Consider the following 20,057-nt stretch of genomic DNA (forward strand, 5'->3'; position numbering starts at 1 on the left):
CAGTAGTTTGATTGGCTTTAAAGAAAAGAAATATTTACACTACAATACGAAAACACGCCTTGATTATTTATACACCGCGAAACGCATTCTTCGTTTTCACATTTTTATTCTGGATTGATCTAAAGTAAAACCCAGACCTAAGATTTTTGCAGGAAGTTTATCGGCTCTGATTAAATAATTAATCGAGCATTTAAAAAAAAAAATTAAAAATCAAGACGACATATCGTAACTGAAAGAAACCAGTCGAATGTTTGTTTACTAATAGGGCAACTAAAAAACATGGAACAGGAAATGAATCAATTTGTCTAGATGAGGGTCATCAGGAAGGTAATGAAAACATTGGGCTGAGCTTGGGATCTGTGCTGAAAATTGCAATGTTTATAGACTTGTGACCACTTTCGAGATATTCTTCGATAGGAGTATAATTATGAAAATGAAAATATCATATTCTTTCCGTCATGCAGTTGTTGTGCTTCAAGAACAAGTAGAGCTAAGTCATCTGCTAACCTGCACTCGCTGGATTTGATTTTGTGGGCGGCGGTTGTATTTGTTGATCATTTTTCTATGGGCCATGACGTCTGAATATTTCAACAGTTTACCTTGGAAACATTCTATCTGTAATGGAATATTCTAATTCATGCATTTGAATGCTATTTTTGGTAATGACCGTAAGCGCATGGACTTGAGATTTGCTTACTTGAGAATGAGTTGGTTATGAAAGAGAGAGATGTAAGTCTCGTAATATTGATACATACACTCGTAAGTAGAGTTTACCACTTGAACCACTTGAGCGCAAAGTAAAGTGTCGAAACAAACACTTTTTAAAAGAGTTAAGATAAACTTCTACATTGCAATGATAAGTTATCATTCTTTGCTGTTAATGATTGCCGTTTATTCTCCATGTAGGCTCAAGGGGTGTAGATTGTAAACAACAGTACTAAAAAACTATCTAAAACGGCTCGTGCAACATTTCGGTTTTTCCAACACATTATATTATTATATGTTAAGTCCTACTTGTTTCACCAAGTAAATTTAGTCTTGGAATAATCATTTTGCGTGCGGTTATGACATGGAATTTTACGTCAAAGTGAGTCCTAAGTTATTGAGACAAAATGCAATTTACTTTTCAATTTTTAATTGTAGCTAGCATTAGATATCTTTCAATATATTGAAATTACTATCCAGCCAGTAATGATGATAATAATATTAACAATAATAATAACATTAATTATAATTACAATAAATAATGTCAATTGCAAAGGAGGGAGTCTTTGGTAGTTGACGGTTCATCAATTACCAATTAGTCAATTTGGAACTCTTCAGGTGCATGCAGTGGTTTCAGTTGAGGCTCGATTTGCGATCATACGAATCACAATTCTCGTTACTTTCTCCCAATCATTCATTCGTTGTCATTCATTATGGAAAGGGTTGAGTCTACACTCACCAGCATTTGTTTTTAATTTTTATAAGTCTTTAAACAAATTCCAAGACGAGTTAAAATCATCAACCGCCCATTAAGATCCCATCAAAGGGTTAGACGTATATACAGGTCAAAAGATCTGTTAGGGTTAGGGCCTTCAATTTATCAAAAAGTTTATATATTATAGATACAGGTCAAAAGATCTGTTAGGGCTTTTTATTGACTTTTATCTCGATGAACTGAATGCCAAGATCAGCAAAGGCACAAAACGTCTAATACGCTGGAAAACTATACTATACTATACTACTATATAATAAAAGAAATTACTGCTGTTTTCAGATCCAAACTTCAGATTCAGTGGGAAAAAATACAGAAAAGCGAATTGACAAATCCCTGCCAAGAATAAGTAATGCCCAATAGATTAAAAAAAAAAAGTAGGGTTTCCTTTGTTTTAAATGAAAATATACTGCACATCGTCATAATAAAGAACAATTCACGTAAAACATTTGTGCAACAACATCAGTCTGTGGCAGTTATAGTAATAGGAAATGACGATTTACCAACTGGCATGGTCCCTGGCAAAATGAGGAAATATGATGAAAGAGAGAGAGAGAGAGAGAGGGAGAGAGAGAGAGAGAGAGAGAGAGAGAGAGAGAGAGAGAGAGAGAGAGAGTCGAAGATTTACCAACTGGTCCTTGGCAAAAAGAGGAAATGAGAGAGAGAGAGAGAAAAGAGAAAATCAAAGAGAGAAAGAAAGAAAATATGCATATGTGTGTGTGTGTGTGTGTGTGTGTGTGTGTGTGTGTGAGAGAGAGAGAGTGAGAGAGAGAGAGAGAGAGAGAGAGAGAGAGAGAGAGAGAGAGGAAAAAGAAATTGAAAGTATTAATATTATTAATGTTATTATTGACATCACTCCGTTGTCTAATAATAGATGGTATAGTTGACAATTACCAACTTGCACGGTCTGTGGCTAAAAGAGGAAATGAGTGTGTGTGTGTGTGTGTGAGAGAGAGAGAGAGAGAGAGAGAGAGAGAGAGAGAGAGAGAGAGAGAGAGAGAGAGAGAGAGAGAGAGAGAGAGAGAGAGAGAGCAAAAAAATAAGAGAAAATGACAGAGAAAGAGAAAATGAGAGTATAAATATTAATAACATCTCCGTTCATGACACTTAACGTTACTCTGTAGCAGTTAATAGTACATGAGTAGTTGAGGAAATGACATTGTCCTTCAATTGTCAAGGTCTTTGGCAATTGACGCTACCTAATAATGATAATAATAATGATAATAATAATAATAATAATAATAATAATAGTGATAATGATAATAATAATAATAATAATAATAATAATAATAATAATAATAATAATAATAATAATAATAATAATAATAATAATAATAATAATAAATAGTTATTGTTGTTATTATTATTATTATTATTATTATTATTATTATTATTATTATTATTATTATTATTATTATTATTATTATTATTATTATTATTATTATTATTTATTATAATCATAGTATATTTATTTGATTTAAATCACATTGAATGTGTTAAAGTTTGTTTGTTTATAAGGTCATAAATTGAGTAAACTGTCCATGAAATGGATTGTATACTCAGTCACTGAAAATATGACGTATGTGTTATAAAACCAGTCAAAACTAAATTAGGCGTTGAATTTTGAAATAAGAATAGTGCATTGGCTATATTATTATTATTATTATTATTATTATTATTATTATTATTATTATTATTATTATTATTATTATTATTATTCTTATTATTATTATTATTATTATTATCATTCTCTTCTTCTTCTTCTTCTTCTTCTTCTTATTATTATTATTATTATTATAAACTTACTCCTTTGCCAAGGCTTGATAATAAGATTTAAAAAAATAAAATTTAAAAAGAAATATATAATTGATTTTTATTCAATTGATCGATTTTCATCAATAACTTTATTTCAATATTTATCTCATTGTGACAATGCAGCGAGTGCCATGAGCTCACTTCGTGAACAAGAATGAAAGAAGATGACAATGATAGCATCAAGATGACAGATGGGTTAGAGGAAGATGCCAGCCATACCCCTTGTAGATCTCTCTTGAGACGGAGCAAGACCATCACAGGGTCAGAGATTGATGCTCATTATTCAAAGGCAGATCAGTATAAAGGTATTATTTGGGGGGGGGGGGGGGGTGATATCATTTATTTATAGGGCCTAGAAAACAAGACTGTACATACTCCCAAATCTTTTTGTCACTTAAATTTGATTTCCCTTCACCTCCTCGTCAGTCAACTCTTTCAGCGACATTGGCCGCACTGTGCAGCTAGAGCAGAATCTATTCTACTGGCCAATGGCCGCATAGTGCGGCCGGTCTTGAAAGGCAAAAATAATAATGTAATCCAATCCTACTTTCTTCAAAAGTACTATAAATTGAACCAATGATATCATTTCTTTCATCAGAGCGTTCAATTGGCCTTATGGGGGGTATTTTAATAGAGATTTTGCGTCGAATTCGAATGTCGCTTTGTCTTAGCTTGTCATTCTCATGCTGCCTCAATCAGGTGTCAGCCATTTTGTGGCGAGGACCTGCCAATGTTTGTCTTCTCCTTGTGCTTAACAATTCCTCTTGGCATTGACAAGGTTACCCATTTATTGTTTACGATTCATGATTTGAAAAATTAAAGCATTATATTGATTATCTGTTTTGGGGGTGTCAGTGTCAGAAAGGCTGATTTTATCAGTATGAAAGTATTTATGTGAATTCATTAAAAAATTTCAATGTTCCAGATGAAGTGGAGGAAGAAGTACTCTGTGATGGCCCCAAATCATCTTGTCAGGCCCTGCGACATGCTGTGTCTGCTCTGTCTAGAATTGACGATTTTCAGTTAGAAGAACTGGGTTTTGGATTCTTTGCAAAGGTCTACAAGGTATGGATACAAAAATATGTAACTGTAACTAACCAATGTAGCCCAACCTGCCTTCTGGGTGGGGTTCCTGACCTCTCATAGTGGGCAGGGATGTACTTACTGAGTCTTCTATTTCACTATATCTGTTTTCCTAGCTCTGGCCGGATACCCAGGCTGGGAGGGAAACATTCAAATGTATAGTTAGAGTTTTGGGAGATGATATTTTTTCCTCTTGTAAATCATCTTTCTGTTATGTACTGCATTGTGGTTTGTTTACATATTATATATGATTTGTAAACATTTGAGTGTATTCCTCTTAGTGGGGATCTGTGCTTGTGTCTGGATGAGACTTTTAGGTGATCTCAAACAGTGTGCTTTTGGAATCTACATGATCTGTTTCCTATTTGAACCAATTCCCCCTTGTCTTACCTTTTCTTGGGTGCTTTAATAGTAATTCTAGAACTTTTAACTATCCCATTTTCTTCCTTTTTATTATTATCAATATTATGTTCACGAAAGAAAATAATTAACATTCCATAACATCTCTCTTTGGAGAAGGTTGTTTTTTTAAGATTCATAAATTTGAATTTCAACATTCATGATAGAAAATGACTAAAATGTTTTGTATTCTGTTTTTGATAAAGCATTATCCTTTTTTCACCAGGCAACCCACAAAGCAACCAATGAAGAAATGGTTATGAAGATAAATAAATATCCAGATAACCGCCACAATGCTTTGAGGGAGGTGCAACTCTTGAATAGAATGTCTCACCCAAATATTCTACGGTTTGTGTTGTTTTTGTTTTAAACTTTAGAAAAGATGTGCACCGTTGTTTATAATCAGCAATTTTTTAAAAATAGAATGTTTTATGTTTGTATTATTAATATGTATATTTATAGTTATTTTATTATTATTAGATTATTATTATTTATTATTATTATTTATTATTATTATTATTATTTTATATTATTATTATTATTATTATTATTTATTATTATTATTCATTATTATTATTATTATTATTATTATTATTATTATTATTTTTATTATTATTATTATTATATTATTATTATTATTATTATTTATTATTATATTATTATTATTATTATTATTATTGAGACACAAGGTGTTATTTTCCTTTATATCATATATACATCGTCTTCATTCCCCTTCATGATATTTATTTACTAGCTATATGACGTTCTTCAGCTTGACTTATTAAAGCGTGAAGCTAAAATTTTATGGCATTATTATTTTTTTTCTTTTCCTTTCCCCAGGTTTCTTGGTGTCTGTGTGCATGAAGGTCAGCTGCATTCTTTGACAGAGGTAATTCAATTATGCTCCTTGTATTTTGTCAATTTCAAAATTTTCACAATGGTTTTTTTACCCTTATGAATTCTAGTCTTATTTTGTATATAAAGATACCCTGTTTGTTTCATCCCCTTCTTTTATCATAGAACTTTTAAAATAAGACTGCGTATTATATATGTGACTTGATAGATATTACAGTAAAAAAAACCAAACAACTTGAGCTTTTATATAACGCAATATCCACTACATGTGCTCATAGCGCTTTACAAGGGGTCCCTGACCAACAGCAACGTAATATGTAGAATGAGACATGACGCCTGTTAGGCGGTATTGCAATATTTTGTTTTCGACAGAGACAAGGCTGTTAACAGCCAGGTACTCATTTTACACCTGAGTATGATGAGAGAATGTGAGTAAAGAGTCTTTTCCAAGGACTCAACTATGGGCTGAGCGAGGCTCAAACCCAGGACCTTCCGATCAGAAAGCGAGTGTCGTACAGCTGGACCACATAGCCGCACAATGGCTTTCTTCAGCAGTCAAGACATTTTTTCTCCTCTAATGTATTCCTATCTTATCATTGTTTTCAGTACATCACTGGAGGGAATCTAGAAACCCTTCTTGCTGATAAATCTGAAGAGCTGCCATGGATTCTTCGTATAAAATTGTCTCTGGACATCGCTAGGGGAATGTCCTATGTACACGATGCTGGTTTCATTCACAGAGATCTTACATCAAGGGTAAGTTGACATTCTTGTGTGTGATGATTAAAAAAAACAAACTTGAGCTTTTATAAAGTGCAATATCCACTAAACAAGCTCAAAACACTTTACAAAGGGTCCCTGATTTAACATTTAGAACGAGACATGACGTCTGTCAGGCGATATTGCAAATTGTTTTCCGACAGAGGCAATGCTGTTAACAGCCAGGTACTCATTTTACACCTGAGTACGGTGAGAGAATGTGAGTAAATAGTCTTTTTCAAGGACTCAACTATGTGCTGAACGAGACACAAACCCAGGACCTTCCGATCGGAAAGCGAGTGTCATACCACCAGACCACATAGCCGCACAATGCTTGTATATGATGTTTTCTCAAACAAACGGATTCATCACCATGCATCTTTAAAGCTTGCGTATCAACCGTATTTTGAATGGTATATTTTCATTTTGATGTGGAATAAGGGTATCTTATTCATCACATTTAATCCATGCTTTAAAAAAAAAGAATTAATTCCCTTCAGACCTAAGTAGGTTATATTTTCTGGCTAGCTTTGTAGACTCCTATAAGCATCCCTTTCCACAATTGAACCCAAACTCGTTGATTTCATCAGTTGAAAGGAAAGAAATAAATATGCTAGCCAGTAGTGTAATGCTTTTAGGTTTCATCGAGCTAGATATGATCGAGTTAGAAATATATTTTAGATATAATTGAGTTAGAAAGACATGTTTCAGCAAATTAATAGACAGTGCAGTGACAGTTTCTCAAATGATAAAGATGCATTTTTTCACATCAGACTCTTTTGTAAGCTAAAAGTCTTCTGAGAGCTTGAGCACATTGTAAGGCAGCTTAAAAAACATAGCAATTGGATGTTAGAAATGATAGTACTTTTTCGATTTTCCTGTTTTTTAACTGGATCGATTATATTCTTTTTTGACAAAGAATACAGAATAAAATGAAAGATACAAGTGATATTAAGACGAATTCCATTCCTTCGTTGTCTCTCAATAAATTCTTCACAGATGCCACTGGTTAAAAGCAGGTAGTGGGTCTAGTGGTATGACACACGCTTTCGGATCGGAAAGTCCTGGGTTAGAGCCTCATGCAGTGCATAGTTGAGTCCTTGGAAAAGGCTCTTTACTCAAATTCTCTCACCAAAGTCAGGTTTAAAATGAGTAACTGACCGTTAACAGCATTGACTGTGTCCAAAAAAAATTATAAAGTCGTCTAAAAGGCATCATGTTTCGTCCTACATGTTAAGTGTTGCTGTTGGCCAGGGACCCCTTGTAAAGCGCTTTGAGCATATTTAGTGGATATTGCGCTATGTAAAAGCTCAATTTAAAATTTAATTTAATAATTAGAAGGGATTTGTGGATGATATAAGGTTGAAACAATTGATTGAGTATCTTTTCCTTTTCAAATAATGTAGGCATACTTTTTTTCTTATTTGTAAAAATACATATTATTCTTTTTAACAAATATCTTTCATATTCTTTTAAAATTCGTTTCTTTATTAAACTTTTTTTTTTTCAGAATATTCTAGTCAAGAAAAGTGAAAACAAAAACTACACCGCAGTCATTGCCGATTTTGGCCTCGCGGCAAAAATACCAGACCCAGAGTAAGTTAATCGTATAGAGAGAACATGTCAAGCATTTTAGATTTATCTATCATTTTTATAATAGTAAATGGTTGTGGCTGTCATTGTTTAGGCATTTATAATAATTGCTTCTTTTTCACAAGATTGCTAGTGTTTACATTATTTCTATATATTGTCTCTTGTCATCTTATGCTTATTCTTCCAAATATGTGCTACAATACACTGGAAATACACATTGTCCTACAATACACTGGAAATACACACTGTGCTACAATACACTGGAAATACACACTGTGCTACAATACACTGAAAATACACACTGTGCAACAATACACTGGAAATGCACACTGTGCTACAATACACTGGAAATACACACTGTGCAACAATACACTGAAAATACACACTGTGCAACAATACACTGGAAATACACACATAGAAATTGATACTCAGTCTGACAAGCTGAGTCTCGATCTTTGACTAAATCTTGATCTTACTTAAGATTGTCTTGATAACAGACTTAATATATGATCATGAAAATATTGATATTTCTCAAATTCATGTTTTTATCGATAACGTTCAATTCCAAGTTGTAGTGGAATGTGTGAATGTGTTTCTACCATAAACTATTGTAAAGTAATTGTGTTGTCGACCAAAAGACTAGAAAAAAGGTCTGTGTTATTAGTAGTAGGGGGAATTAGGTCCAAAAAACCCTTGAATTGTGCAAACAAGGTTGAAAGCATGAAAATTACTTTTGTTGTAGAATATGAAAAACCCTATAATTTATGATATAGAACCACTCTGAGAGATCAGTATTAGTTGAGATACAAGGTTTTTAAAATTAGAAAATTTTGAAATGGACGACAATAATTTCTATCATTTTTATTGTGTAAACATTCGAGGCAAGCCAACCAAATGTTGTTTTACGTCATTCTTTGGATTCCCATTGGTGACTATTTTTAGCGTCGAAGCGGATGTTTTCCTTTCCCTTTACTTTCGATTCATGAACCATACAAATTATTTAATCGTAAATATTATTCCATTTCACTTGTTTTAAAGGACGTCTTGCGAGCAATATTCTATAATAATATGAGATTTTTTTCTGCATCTGATTTAATAAGTATAATCAATTGCTCTAAAACGGACGGGCAGACGGGAAGACTAGCAGAGGGGTAGACAAAACAGACTAGCAGAACACAGCTCAATAAATGCCGATAACCGGTGTTGACAAAGGACAGTGCTCCTTCTCCCCTCCTCCTGTTTTCTTTTCTTTCCAAATATACTGCTATAATCATTTTACGTGAGTTAAAACCTATTTCAGTCAAACTTGATGACAGTAAAGAGTCAGCATACCATTTACATTGCTATAATTATCATCATTATCATCATCATCAACCACTATGATGCTGTATTTTGGCAAGTTATTTACTTTACGTTATTTACCTCAAAGGGACAATGGGAGAATGTTCTATTTGTACTGTTGTGTCCTTATGTAAGGCACTGCACACATTTTGCCTGTTGATGATGTGTCTTTAACAGAAAGAACGAAAGAAAGAGAGAGAGAGAGAGAGAGAGAGAGAGAGAGAGAGAGAGGAGAGAGAGAGAGAGAGAGAGTTATGAAAGAATATTGCATATGCCTAATAAAGGAATGCGTTTGCATGATTTCAGATACACATACAATAGCAAAAAGAACTGCTCCCAGAGACTGGGACAAGTGTTTTATATGCCAACAAGATAACACAGACCGTTTATAATGTCCCTCTAAATGAGATTATTGAAAGTTTAAAACAAAATGATACTAAGTGGCATAAGTATTGTCGTGTAAAATTTAATGCCAACAAAATTAGGCGATTATAATTAAAGAAATCTAAAAGAATTGCTCTACAAGAATTCCAAACTTCGTCATTTAACTTGGAGGAGTCACCGAATGAATATATTTAGCAACCCACAAGAATAATGAGACAACGTTCAAAATTAGAGATTGACTATAATAAACAAACGTGTTTTTAAAAAAAAACATGGAATCGGGAGTACTCCATTCTGTAATGACAACAGATATGGAAGAAAATATTAGTGAAATAGCGTTATCTATAAAAGATTCTGATATGTTGTCATTTATTGCCGGAGGAGATTTAGTCGCTCAGGAAGCACACGACCGCCCTATACCATAAAATTTGTTATGCACGATACTTAAAAAAACAAGCTTTAAAAGATGTCACTGCTGATGATAATCACGGTGTCACAGTTCGTGAAAGAAGTCGAGCTTTTGCTAACATTATATCTTTTATAGAAGAGAACCCTGCAACAAATATGTCGATCGACATGAACCACTGTGGAGCTTATTTCCAGAATTGTCAAAAGTGTCCCAAAAACTCATCAAATGTTCATGTAAGAGAGAATTTATCGGCACCCGATGCAAGTGTTTAAGGTCCGGTTTTCCTTGTACGGACTTATGTAGATGCGGGGTGTGTGTGTGTGTGGGGGCGGGGGGTTTAGGTCAGTACAGTAATGAGTAAAATTTTCTCTCTCTCTCTCTCTCTCTCTCTCTCTCTCTCTCTGTCTCTCTCTCTCTCTCTCTCTCTGTCTCTCTCCGTCACCCCCATTCACTCCTCTCCCAACTCTCCCGCTTTTATCTACTAGTTACAACACGAAATAACCATCAGTTAGCTACCGTAAATGGTTACTGGTGTATTTAAAGTTGTAGGACGCACATTGTATTGTCGTGGTTATTTCCTCGGATAAGTAATGCTATATAGGAAAAAATAAAAGTGCTAAAAACGCACTGTTATGATAAATTGCCAGAGTGGTTCTATATCAGGTGTTATTTATACGGGTCATAGCTACCTTTATGCCAATTTTCAGGATTAAAACCCTAATGTGCACGGTTTTAGCCTAATTTTCCCTAATACAATGAATATGAAGAAAAAAAATATTTTTACGGTTATTTCCCTTGTTTAATATAGCTGTAATAGGTAAAATCTAAGGCCTTAAACCGATACGTTATAATTGATTGCCAGAGTGGTTCTTTATCAGATGTTTTTTCTATGGGTCTTAGCAACCTGCATGCAAATTTTCATGCTTTCAACCCGAATTTGCACGGTTTTAGCCTAATTCCCCCTACTATAGATATTATGTATTTTAAAAACAAATGCTGAAATTGAATTGTATGGGTCCTAATCTCACTCCTTTATCAATTAACTGAAATCAGTCAATTTGTCAAATTCAAATATTTAAAGAAAGGAAAGAAAGAAAGAAATAAAAAAAGAAAGAATTCACAAAGCGTAGTCGAATGACCGTAAAGTAATTAGGAGTGTTCCACAGCGCTACGCATAGCTCATGGGGACCGTTTATATTAACGATGTATATATTGCCAAGACTAAGCGACGCTTTTTATAAAAGGCGTGTCTGAACACTTCCCTGGGTATTTTCACACATCCTTCGTTAAATTATTTTTTTCACTTTCCAAACCCGTCGTGATCCCAACTGTAGCCAATTTTAACTGAGCCACCGAGCGATAAATTTCACTGTTTCATCTAAGCCAAAATTGACCACATTTACCTGGCGAGTCTCAAAAGTATGATAAAGTAAATTGCAAATGCCGGAAGTCCGTTATGTAGACACCTTCAAATCGAAAGTTAGGATAGATTGCTACAAGCACATTTCGATTGCCTCACGTTGTAAACAAACTGGTTGACCGTTTCTTCACTGATTGAGTACCTGATTATAAGGAACAATGGTAAGTAGCCTAATCAATTCCCAATGAAATCAGGACGTTTTCTGCCATTGTTTTGCTCAAGCCCAAGCGAGCTTGCTGTTTTGTGGCGATTTACCTCATTTCGATTCTTTGAAATTTTCCGCTACGCCTGCCGAAGTTTCTTCTTGATAATTCACTTCTACTTAATAATAATTCAGTGTATTGGCCAGGAGTCATATTTATTTAAGTTTTTTTTTCTGTCATTTACTGATTGAAAATCAAGTTTGCTCATTGCTACATTATTCTAATGTTCTCACAATGTCTGAGCTGTTCGTGGATCGCAATTCAGACTTGTCGAGCATCGATAAAGATGTTAGGAATAAATTCAATTGGTCATGGCTAGAAGTTAAAGATGATAATGGTGATTATTTTTCTGTCAAAAAAATTCCAGAGGCAGGAATATGACTTTGATGAAGTCATCTTTACCTATATGAATGACATGCTGATTTAGCATTCCTTCTACATCAAATTATGGCAGTCATAGTCATACTTCCAGTAAGAAATAACACCCACTATTTTAATATATTGTATTTATCACTCTCCTCTCCAATGATGCCCTTATTTAAAAAAAAAATAATTGAATCTTCAGTTTGTCGAAGAGTTTCAGTCAATTTTTATAGAGCTCATTTACAGGTCTACATACAGAACGTGTCTCAGATAATTTGGTTGCTATCTATTCAATTTAACCCACTCAAAAACACTAAAACACCAATCTACAAACTCGAGCAGCTTCAAATATTCATTTGCACCCAGCAATATCAAAAACTTGAACACTCATCTCGGATCATGTGTGAACATAACAGATTTAGAAACCTTCAATGCGAAGATTATCAAAATTCTCCAGCCTAAACACCAACCAACAATGGCTGTCACATTCAACAACTCTCTCCACCCCTGAATACAAATACTCAGAATTGAGTCGATTTTGAGTAACAGTCAGATTCAGAGTGGTTTGGGAGCCTTTTCTAACAACTAGATTCCAATTTTGTAATGTGATATGTTAGAGAAGAAGAATAAGAAATGTTATTCGTACTGTAAATGCAATTGTCCTCTCTTTATTATTTTCTTTTCTTTATGATACTGACACAGTTCAACGACCCCACTGACTCCTGTTGGAAGTCCCTACTGGATAGCTCCAGAAGTGTTAAAAGCCAAGTACTACGATGAAAGGGTAAGTTGTATATATAATATTTGGTTTTGAAACCTCAAATATATATATAATACTTATGTGTATCACTGAAATAAAAATAATTACCAGTGGAGTTTTATTCTTTGAAAGATATGAGAGTAAAATTGTCCATAATATTGGGATCCTCGTAATTGTGATAATTATCTATGCCCAAATAACAAGAGTTTTGTAGCTTTATACCCAGTTTGCAAAAAGCTTAGATAAATAACTTGGAGACTTTTTATTTTTTTGGCATTTTGCATTTCCAGATTTTTACAGTATGTATCTGACAGTTCAATGATTTCTTTTTGTTTTGTAGGCAGATTTATTTTCATTTGGGATAATCAACATGGAAATTACTGCCAGGATAGAAAGCGATCCAGACATCATGCCTAGGACACAGGTTTGTTTGACTTTTTTTTGCATCGTTGCCTGTAGGGGAATTATGACACGTAGAATATATATGTGAATGGAAGTCATTAGTATATCAAATTTAGGTTAAATGTTTAAGAAAATGTGTTAAATGTTTGTAAAAAAATAACGATGTGTTGAATTGTAAGCTTCAATTTATTAGTCGAAGATAGATACTGTGGACGTATCGGGTCCAAAAACCTGAAACATCCACAGTATCTCTCTTCGTCTAATAAATTGAAGCTTCCAATTCAACACATCGTTATTTTTTCATTCGAGCTTCAAGCAGATTATTACAGTTTCCAAATGATGTAATGTTTTCCCCTTTTTAAAAATGTTTTTCTTTATTCTAGAATTTTGGCCTGGATTACCACAAAATGTGTGAACTTGTGGAGTATTGTCCCTTGGATTATTTGCTGCTGGCTTTCAAATGTTGTCAGGTAATGAATGAGCATCTGGGGGTATTGAGATCGATTCTCTCTCTCTCTCTCTCTCTCTCTCTCTCTCTCTCTCTCTCTCTCTCTCTCTCTCTCTCTCTCTCTCTCTCTCTCTCTCTCTCTCTCTCTCTCTCTCTCTCTCTCTTATATTATATATATATATATATATATATATATATATATATATATATATGATAGATATATATATATATAGATAGATAATATTATATATATATAATATATATATATATATATATAATATATATATATAATGATCAATATATATATAATAAATATATTATATAATAGATAAAGAAAAAAAATCTGTTCATTTATATAGGGTATTCCACGGATTTACTGTACCCACTGTTTCATTTATTCCCCCAGCAGGCCAGGAAGCAAAAGACATGACCACAGTTATCATTTGAATGAAGAGTTTTGGATGAGGCCCCTGGGCGTTTCCTTGTGTTAGGAAGGACCACTCTTGCTTTCTATGTGGCCCCCAATATCCTTTTCCCATATCTTGACTGTCTACTGTCCTTGCTCTAGAATAACCCAGGCTGAAGCCCTTAGAGCTGTAAGGCCCATGGAGCCGGAGTTTATCCCAGTTTCTATAGCATGAAACGGACAATAGCAATTACTTGCTACCCTTTGGATAGGATACTCATCTATCGTAAAGTACATTCCGCCAGATCTAATAGACCTAGCTACTCATTTACTGCTGGGTGGGCAGAGGGGTCGGAAAAAAATTCCAACTGCGCCGATAGAATTGTCCTTTGTGTTTGAAGCGCGAGTGCTCTTAGCCAAGATTAAATTAAACAATTGATTTCCTTTTTCTTGTGGTAGATTTTTTTTTTTTTAAAGATAAATCATTTAACTGTGTTTTATATTATCATAGGTTTTGTTATTTTATTGGGCGGGTGGGTGTCATTTGAGTGAATCCTCGTGGGTTTGGATCCTATGTTTGTGTGTTGCATTTATTGCTGCCACATGACTAACCCATCAGCTTTCTATTTTTACTGGTGCCACAGAACTTGTAGAGACAAACAAGTAATTTAATAAGGAATCATAACTATCATCCATTTTGTCCCATGCAACCGATTGCAGAGATACCTTTGTTTGTGTCCAGGTGGATTTCATTTTTTTCTTTCTTTTCCACCCAGGTTCAACCGGAAAGAAGACCGAGTGCCAAATTTGTTGTAAACAGTCTGGAAAAAGTGTACAAGAGCTTAATTTCCGATTCCTTAACTTCTCCAGGTGCGTTTTCATTTCAGTCAGTATTTTTGTTTTAACTGAAGGATATTCAGTGCAACTCTTAAAATGTAATAAAAATATTTTTAAAAATAAAAAAGGTTGAGCTTTCATATAGCGCAATATCCACTAAACTTGCTCAAAGCACTTTACAAGAGGTCCCTGACCAACAGCAACAGTTGACAGTACAGACGGGACATGACGCCTGTTAGGCTATATTACAATTTTTTTCGGACACAGAGAATGTGAGTAAAGAGCCTTTTCTTAGGACTCAACTATGCACCGAGTGAGGCTCGAACCCAGTACCTTCTGATCCGAAAGTGAGTGTCATACCACTAGACCACATCGCTGTACTAAATATATCAACCTTTTTTTTTTGTTCTTTCTTTTCTTTTTTTTTTTTTTTTTCTCGTTTTTTGAACATTTAGCGGGAGTGTAAAAACTGTTTTTTATTTGTTGTTCAGTGTTGACTCTGTTGACTTAAAATCCAAATCAGATCCAAAGACTCTTTTCACAGAACTCTGTAATCTGTTATTTGATTTTGAAACACCGGATTTTAATTCAGGATTGAGACACCTCTGGTTATCTATATTCAGTAAATGTTTGAGAGTTTGTTATTATGAGGTAAAGTAGAAACTATATAAATGCTGCCAGTACTTATTATTATTATTATCATCATCATCACCATTATCAACATTAATATTATGATAGTAATAATAATACTAATGACAATAGTGATAATAAAAATAATAATAATGATAATAATAATGATATAATAATAATAATAATAATAATAATAATAATAATAATAATAATAATAATAATAATAATAATAATAATAATAATAATAATAATGACGATGATTATGATGATGATAATAATAATAATAATAATAATAATAATAATAATAATAATAATAATAATAATAGTAATAATAATATTACAGTTGACACAGTCAACACTCCAACAGTCAAGACCTCTTGTTGGTCCCAAAGTTTCTGTTCTCTATCGAAATTTGTATCATTGCTAATGGATAAAGTCAACCAATCTTTCTGTTCTGGTTGTGTTGTTGGCATATCAGGATACCAATGTATCTTGAATTTAATTTCTTTTTTTTTTTGTGTGTTGTGTTTTTAACTTTCAGGACGAGGTCATAAACGCTCAAAATCGGAGGACAACATTCTTCAGTGCAATGACTCTTTTAGTGAAGAAAATGTTTTTATGACGGTTGAGAACATTGCCCAGGCAATGAGTGCCAATGACCCAGACTATTCTCCATCTGTGGTCAATCCATTTGCCAATATTAGTCAATTAAGATACGGTCACAAGCTTGTGGACTTCCACCATCGAAGGGTCAGTATTACCTCACCGTCCAATAAAAACGCTGGTGAGGCCAACACTACCTCTACTACTTTTATCTTTCCTGAAATTTACAAGCAAGAAGCCTTGTCTCTTCCTTCCTCTCCCGTCATGCTTCGTAAAGCAGCAGAACAAATGCACCAGGTATCGTTGCGGGGATCCGATGCTGTCCGACTTGAGAGTAAACGTGATCTTTATTTGAGGCTGACCAGTGATGAATCGAGCGAGTCTTCAAAAGAGCTCTCTATTTCTCCTACTGATGGTCAAATTCAATTTAGAACCAATCGAACTCGTAGTTTGGGGTGCCTTGATTTCTTCGGTCCGGGAAAGAAACAAGCAAAAATTCAAACTAAACAACCACTTTCAAAACAGTCGGAACAAAGTGGGTTTTGTAACAGGGACAGCGGCATCCTTAGAGAGTCCAGTTTTGAAAATATTCTGGATTTCGATGAGATGGATTTTAACTCGGAGTGTGAAGACAAAGCAAACATTTCAGAAGAATGTGATTACAATCAAGGTAATTGTGCCAGCTTAGCAAGTGAATCTTTCAAAACAGCTGTCAGTTACAGAGAAACCAGGGAGGATAACACGGACAACAGTGACATTAGTTTGAGCAGCTGCAGTGCTTCCAGTTTTACTAGTGTGCCTGAAATTGAAAATATCAACTTTTCATTTTCATCCGATAACAAAAAGGTATTAAATAACATCTCAGTTGAGGAGAAACCTCTCATTGCTTTACAGAATGGAAGTTATGATAGCAACCATTTTGGGAACAATGTCATCACAAATAATACTTAAAATTTCATCTGTCCTGTAATAAACAAAACAAATGATTTCAGTATTGTTTATATTTCAATTCTTACTTGTGATGTGGCATAGAAAATCATAACAAAGGTGAAACACTTTGATTTATTTCAAATTTTAAAATGAAGAGAACAGTGACTGTATCTTTTAGAGTTTCTTACATTCGAGTTTTTAACAACAAGATATGAAGTGAGTAGAAAAGTGCCAGAAGACAATAGAGAATAAACATTTTTTTCGCGGCGGTGGTGGGGTTTGAACCTGCGACCTTATTGGTACGACAACTCCGCCTGGCAGGTGAGAGCGTGGCTCTACCGTGTGAGCTATCCACGAACACAAAAATATTCGTTTCAAACTCAAAGTCATTTCTAGATCCATCTCTCACCCACTTCTTGAGACCGCCGATTCGTTCACCACCATCGCGAAGTAATTTTGACCAGCAGTTAAGCTTAATAGCCAATATTCTCATCACAAACATATAACATAGAAACGATTGAGACATTGAGTATGCTCCGGTGTATGGGGTGAATTTTTAATTCAGAAAAGTGAGTGGAGCAGGCACTTATGTTGGTAACAACAAGATATGAAGTGAGTAGAAAAGTGCCAGAAGACAATAGAGAATAAAAAATTTTTTCGCGGCGGTGGTGGGGTTTGAACCTGCGACCTTATTGGTACGACAACTCCGCCTGGCAGGTGAGAGCGTGGCTCTACCGTGTGAGCTATCCACGAACACAAAAATATTCGTTTCAAACTCAAAGTCATTTCTAGATCCCTCTCTCACCCACTTCTTGAGACCGCCGATTCGTTCACCACCATCGCGAAGTAATTTTGACCAGCAGTTAAGCTTAATAGCCAATATTCTCATCACAAACATATAACATAGAAACGATTGAGACATTGAGTATGCTCCGGTGTATTACATTCGAGTTTTTAAATTTTCTCTCCTTATTACGATAAATAGAGATAGAGAAAAGATTTGAAGTCTCGTAATCATTACACAACAGTATCTGTGTCTCAACATTCATTTTTAAAAATATCGTTTGTCATGATCTTCTAGAACTGCATCACGAATATTTATGTAAAAAAAAAAACACAAACAAAACAAATGTTGGAAATGTTGAAGAAATTCATATCACTGTTCACATTTTATGTTTTTTTTTTTTTGTTCATTTTGATTTTCTCATTTTATTGATTTGTTCACCTTTGAGTTCAGAATCTGATTGGAATGTTCATAGAAAACTGTGTTCTTTTATGTTAGAAAAAAATATTCTTGATATTACAGTTGACAACACTGTATTTGATGAGTAACGGTTTTATCTACACATCTTGTAAAACTCTTTGGAGAATTAATTGTTTGAGTAATTTCCCTTCATTTATTTATTCATGCTAGAATCCACCCCGGTCTCTTGTGTAGTTCTGTAGTTGTCGTTATAATGTCATTTGCAATTTATTTATCAAATTGAAAGTTCAAATTGAAATTTCAATTGTTTGATTTTGTTTAATTTGTTAACGATTTAAATTAAAAATATAGTTGTTTTTTTTCCAATATTGAGGTTCGATGAATTAGAAGAAGAAAAAGAAAGAAAGAAGAAATTATAGTTTACTTATATTAAGTCATTTATGCATTGATTATGTTGTTAACTATATTTCATCGCTTTATTATGGGCAACATTTTACACATTACACATGTTTGATTTAGTGATACATTCATCAGGTTTTTTGTCTATGAAATTTGTTTTGTTTGATTTTATTTTTCATTTTAATTGATTGATCAATTAATTCATTCATCAATTTTTTGTTGGGTTACCGATACTTTTTTTCGATTATGGATTTGGTTTGATGCACGATCGATTTATAAAGATAGTTTGTTTAAATCCCCGCCCCTACTGAAAATTGCTGACTCTTGATGTCAGACTTAAACAGTTCAAAGAATGTTTCACATATTTTTTTGTTAAAAACCCAACGTGACTCAGTGGTGACTGGTGGAATGTCTAATGTGTGGGAAGCAGAAAATGATAACAGACATTTAGGTTAGTCACTGTAGATACATCGACATCAGAAAGAGCTGCCATGAATAGATACAGATACCTATATAATAGTATTACTTTGTAATTGTACAAGTACTCTACACCGTGCCACCCTTGGATTTGAACTAGAAATAAGTAGGGCATCACACTGTAGAAACAAAAACTTTAATGGAATAAATTTTGTGACCTTGGATTCTGGTCCTATCGTTCATTTAGATTTCCTTTTTTTTTCTTTTCTTTTCTTTTTCTCTTTATTTTTACTTTTTTGTTTGTATTGGTTTGTTTGTCTGTTTGTCCATGTATAAGTTAAAGATCTGAATTGTAAGCGTGGCCATAGAATGTTTATTTGCTTGTTTTTGTGTGTTTGCGCATGCATATTTTGTGTGTGTGTGGGTGTGAGAGAGAGAGAGAGAGAGAGAGAGAGAGAGAGAGAGAGAGAGAGAGAGAGAGAAATATTTTCCCCAAACTACTTATTATTGTTATCTTACATTTCAAGCCATTATCTTAGGATTTTTCCATCCACATTTACAACTTTTGATATGGATTATTTTATACTGTTTTCATGTATACATTTACTTTGATAACACGTACACTTTCATCATCTCTACTGCATATGGGATGCTCATTTTGGTCGCTCATGAAATGATATAGGGGAAATTCATGGCTCATTCTGCCCTACAAATTTAGAAACCTAATGATTTAGAATTTGATACTGCATTGATAAATTATTGTCAGCTTAGCAGATTTTCAAGAACAAAATGGGTTGTGGGATAGAATCTGTTTCTCATTTGTAAATCATCATTGAAATGATTTTTTGCTCTTTACAGATTTATTTATTATAGGAATTAAGAAAGCTTCACTCACTTCTAAATGACAAAGAATAAACCAA

At 33.9% G+C, this 20,057-nt stretch overlaps 1 protein-coding gene across 6 annotated transcripts; it reads left to right on the forward strand.

The window, feature by feature from the left end:
- Positions 1–36: 36 nt before the first annotated feature.
- LOC144963205 (uncharacterized) lies at positions 37–19,626 on the forward strand. 6 transcript variants are annotated; one of them, XR_013643578.1, is made up of 13 exons: positions 37–327; positions 3,416–3,597; positions 4,218–4,357; positions 5,001–5,122; positions 5,615–5,663; positions 6,236–6,385; positions 7,899–7,984; positions 12,804–12,885; positions 13,202–13,285; positions 13,647–13,733; positions 14,894–14,987; positions 16,126–17,311; positions 18,069–19,626. XR_013643578.1 is itself a non-coding variant. In XM_078896977.1 (12 exons), exons 2-12 carry the CDS (start codon positions 3,447–3,449, stop codon positions 17,136–17,138), a joined length of 2,058 nt encoding a protein of 685 aa, XP_078753103.1. In that variant the 5' UTR covers positions 288–729; positions 3,416–3,446; the 3' UTR covers positions 17,139–17,173. The 6 variants fall into 6 exon arrangements, 2 of the variants coding, with proteins under 2 accessions (XP_078753103.1, XP_078753104.1); XR_013643579.1 differs by having other exon boundaries at positions 62–659; XR_013643577.1 differs by having other exon boundaries at positions 304–729.
- Positions 19,627–20,057: the final 431 nt, after the last annotated feature.

The sequence above is a fragment of the Berghia stephanieae genome, chromosome 1, assembly GCF_034508935.2.
Source record: "Berghia stephanieae isolate SIO BIC M18660-M18661 chromosome 1, UCSD_Bste_1.3, whole genome shotgun sequence".
NCBI lineage: Eukaryota > Metazoa > Mollusca > Gastropoda > Nudibranchia > Aeolidiidae > Berghia > Berghia stephanieae.

What these genes read in the sequence shown, in the direction of transcription:
- LOC144963205 (XM_078896977.1), top strand. Translation starts at nt 3,447, where the DNA reads ATGAAAGAAGATGACAATGATAGCATCAAGATGACAGATGGGTTAGAG. An exon ending in AAAGGCAGATCAGTATAAAG is followed by an intron (nt 3,598 to 4,217) that starts GTATTATTTGGG and finishes TCAATGTTCCAG; the next exon opens with ATGAAGTGGAGGAAGAAGTA. An exon ending in GCAAAAATACCAGACCCAGA is followed by an intron (nt 7,985 to 12,803) that starts GTAAGTTAATCG and finishes ATACTGACACAG; the next exon opens with TTCAACGACCCCACTGACTC.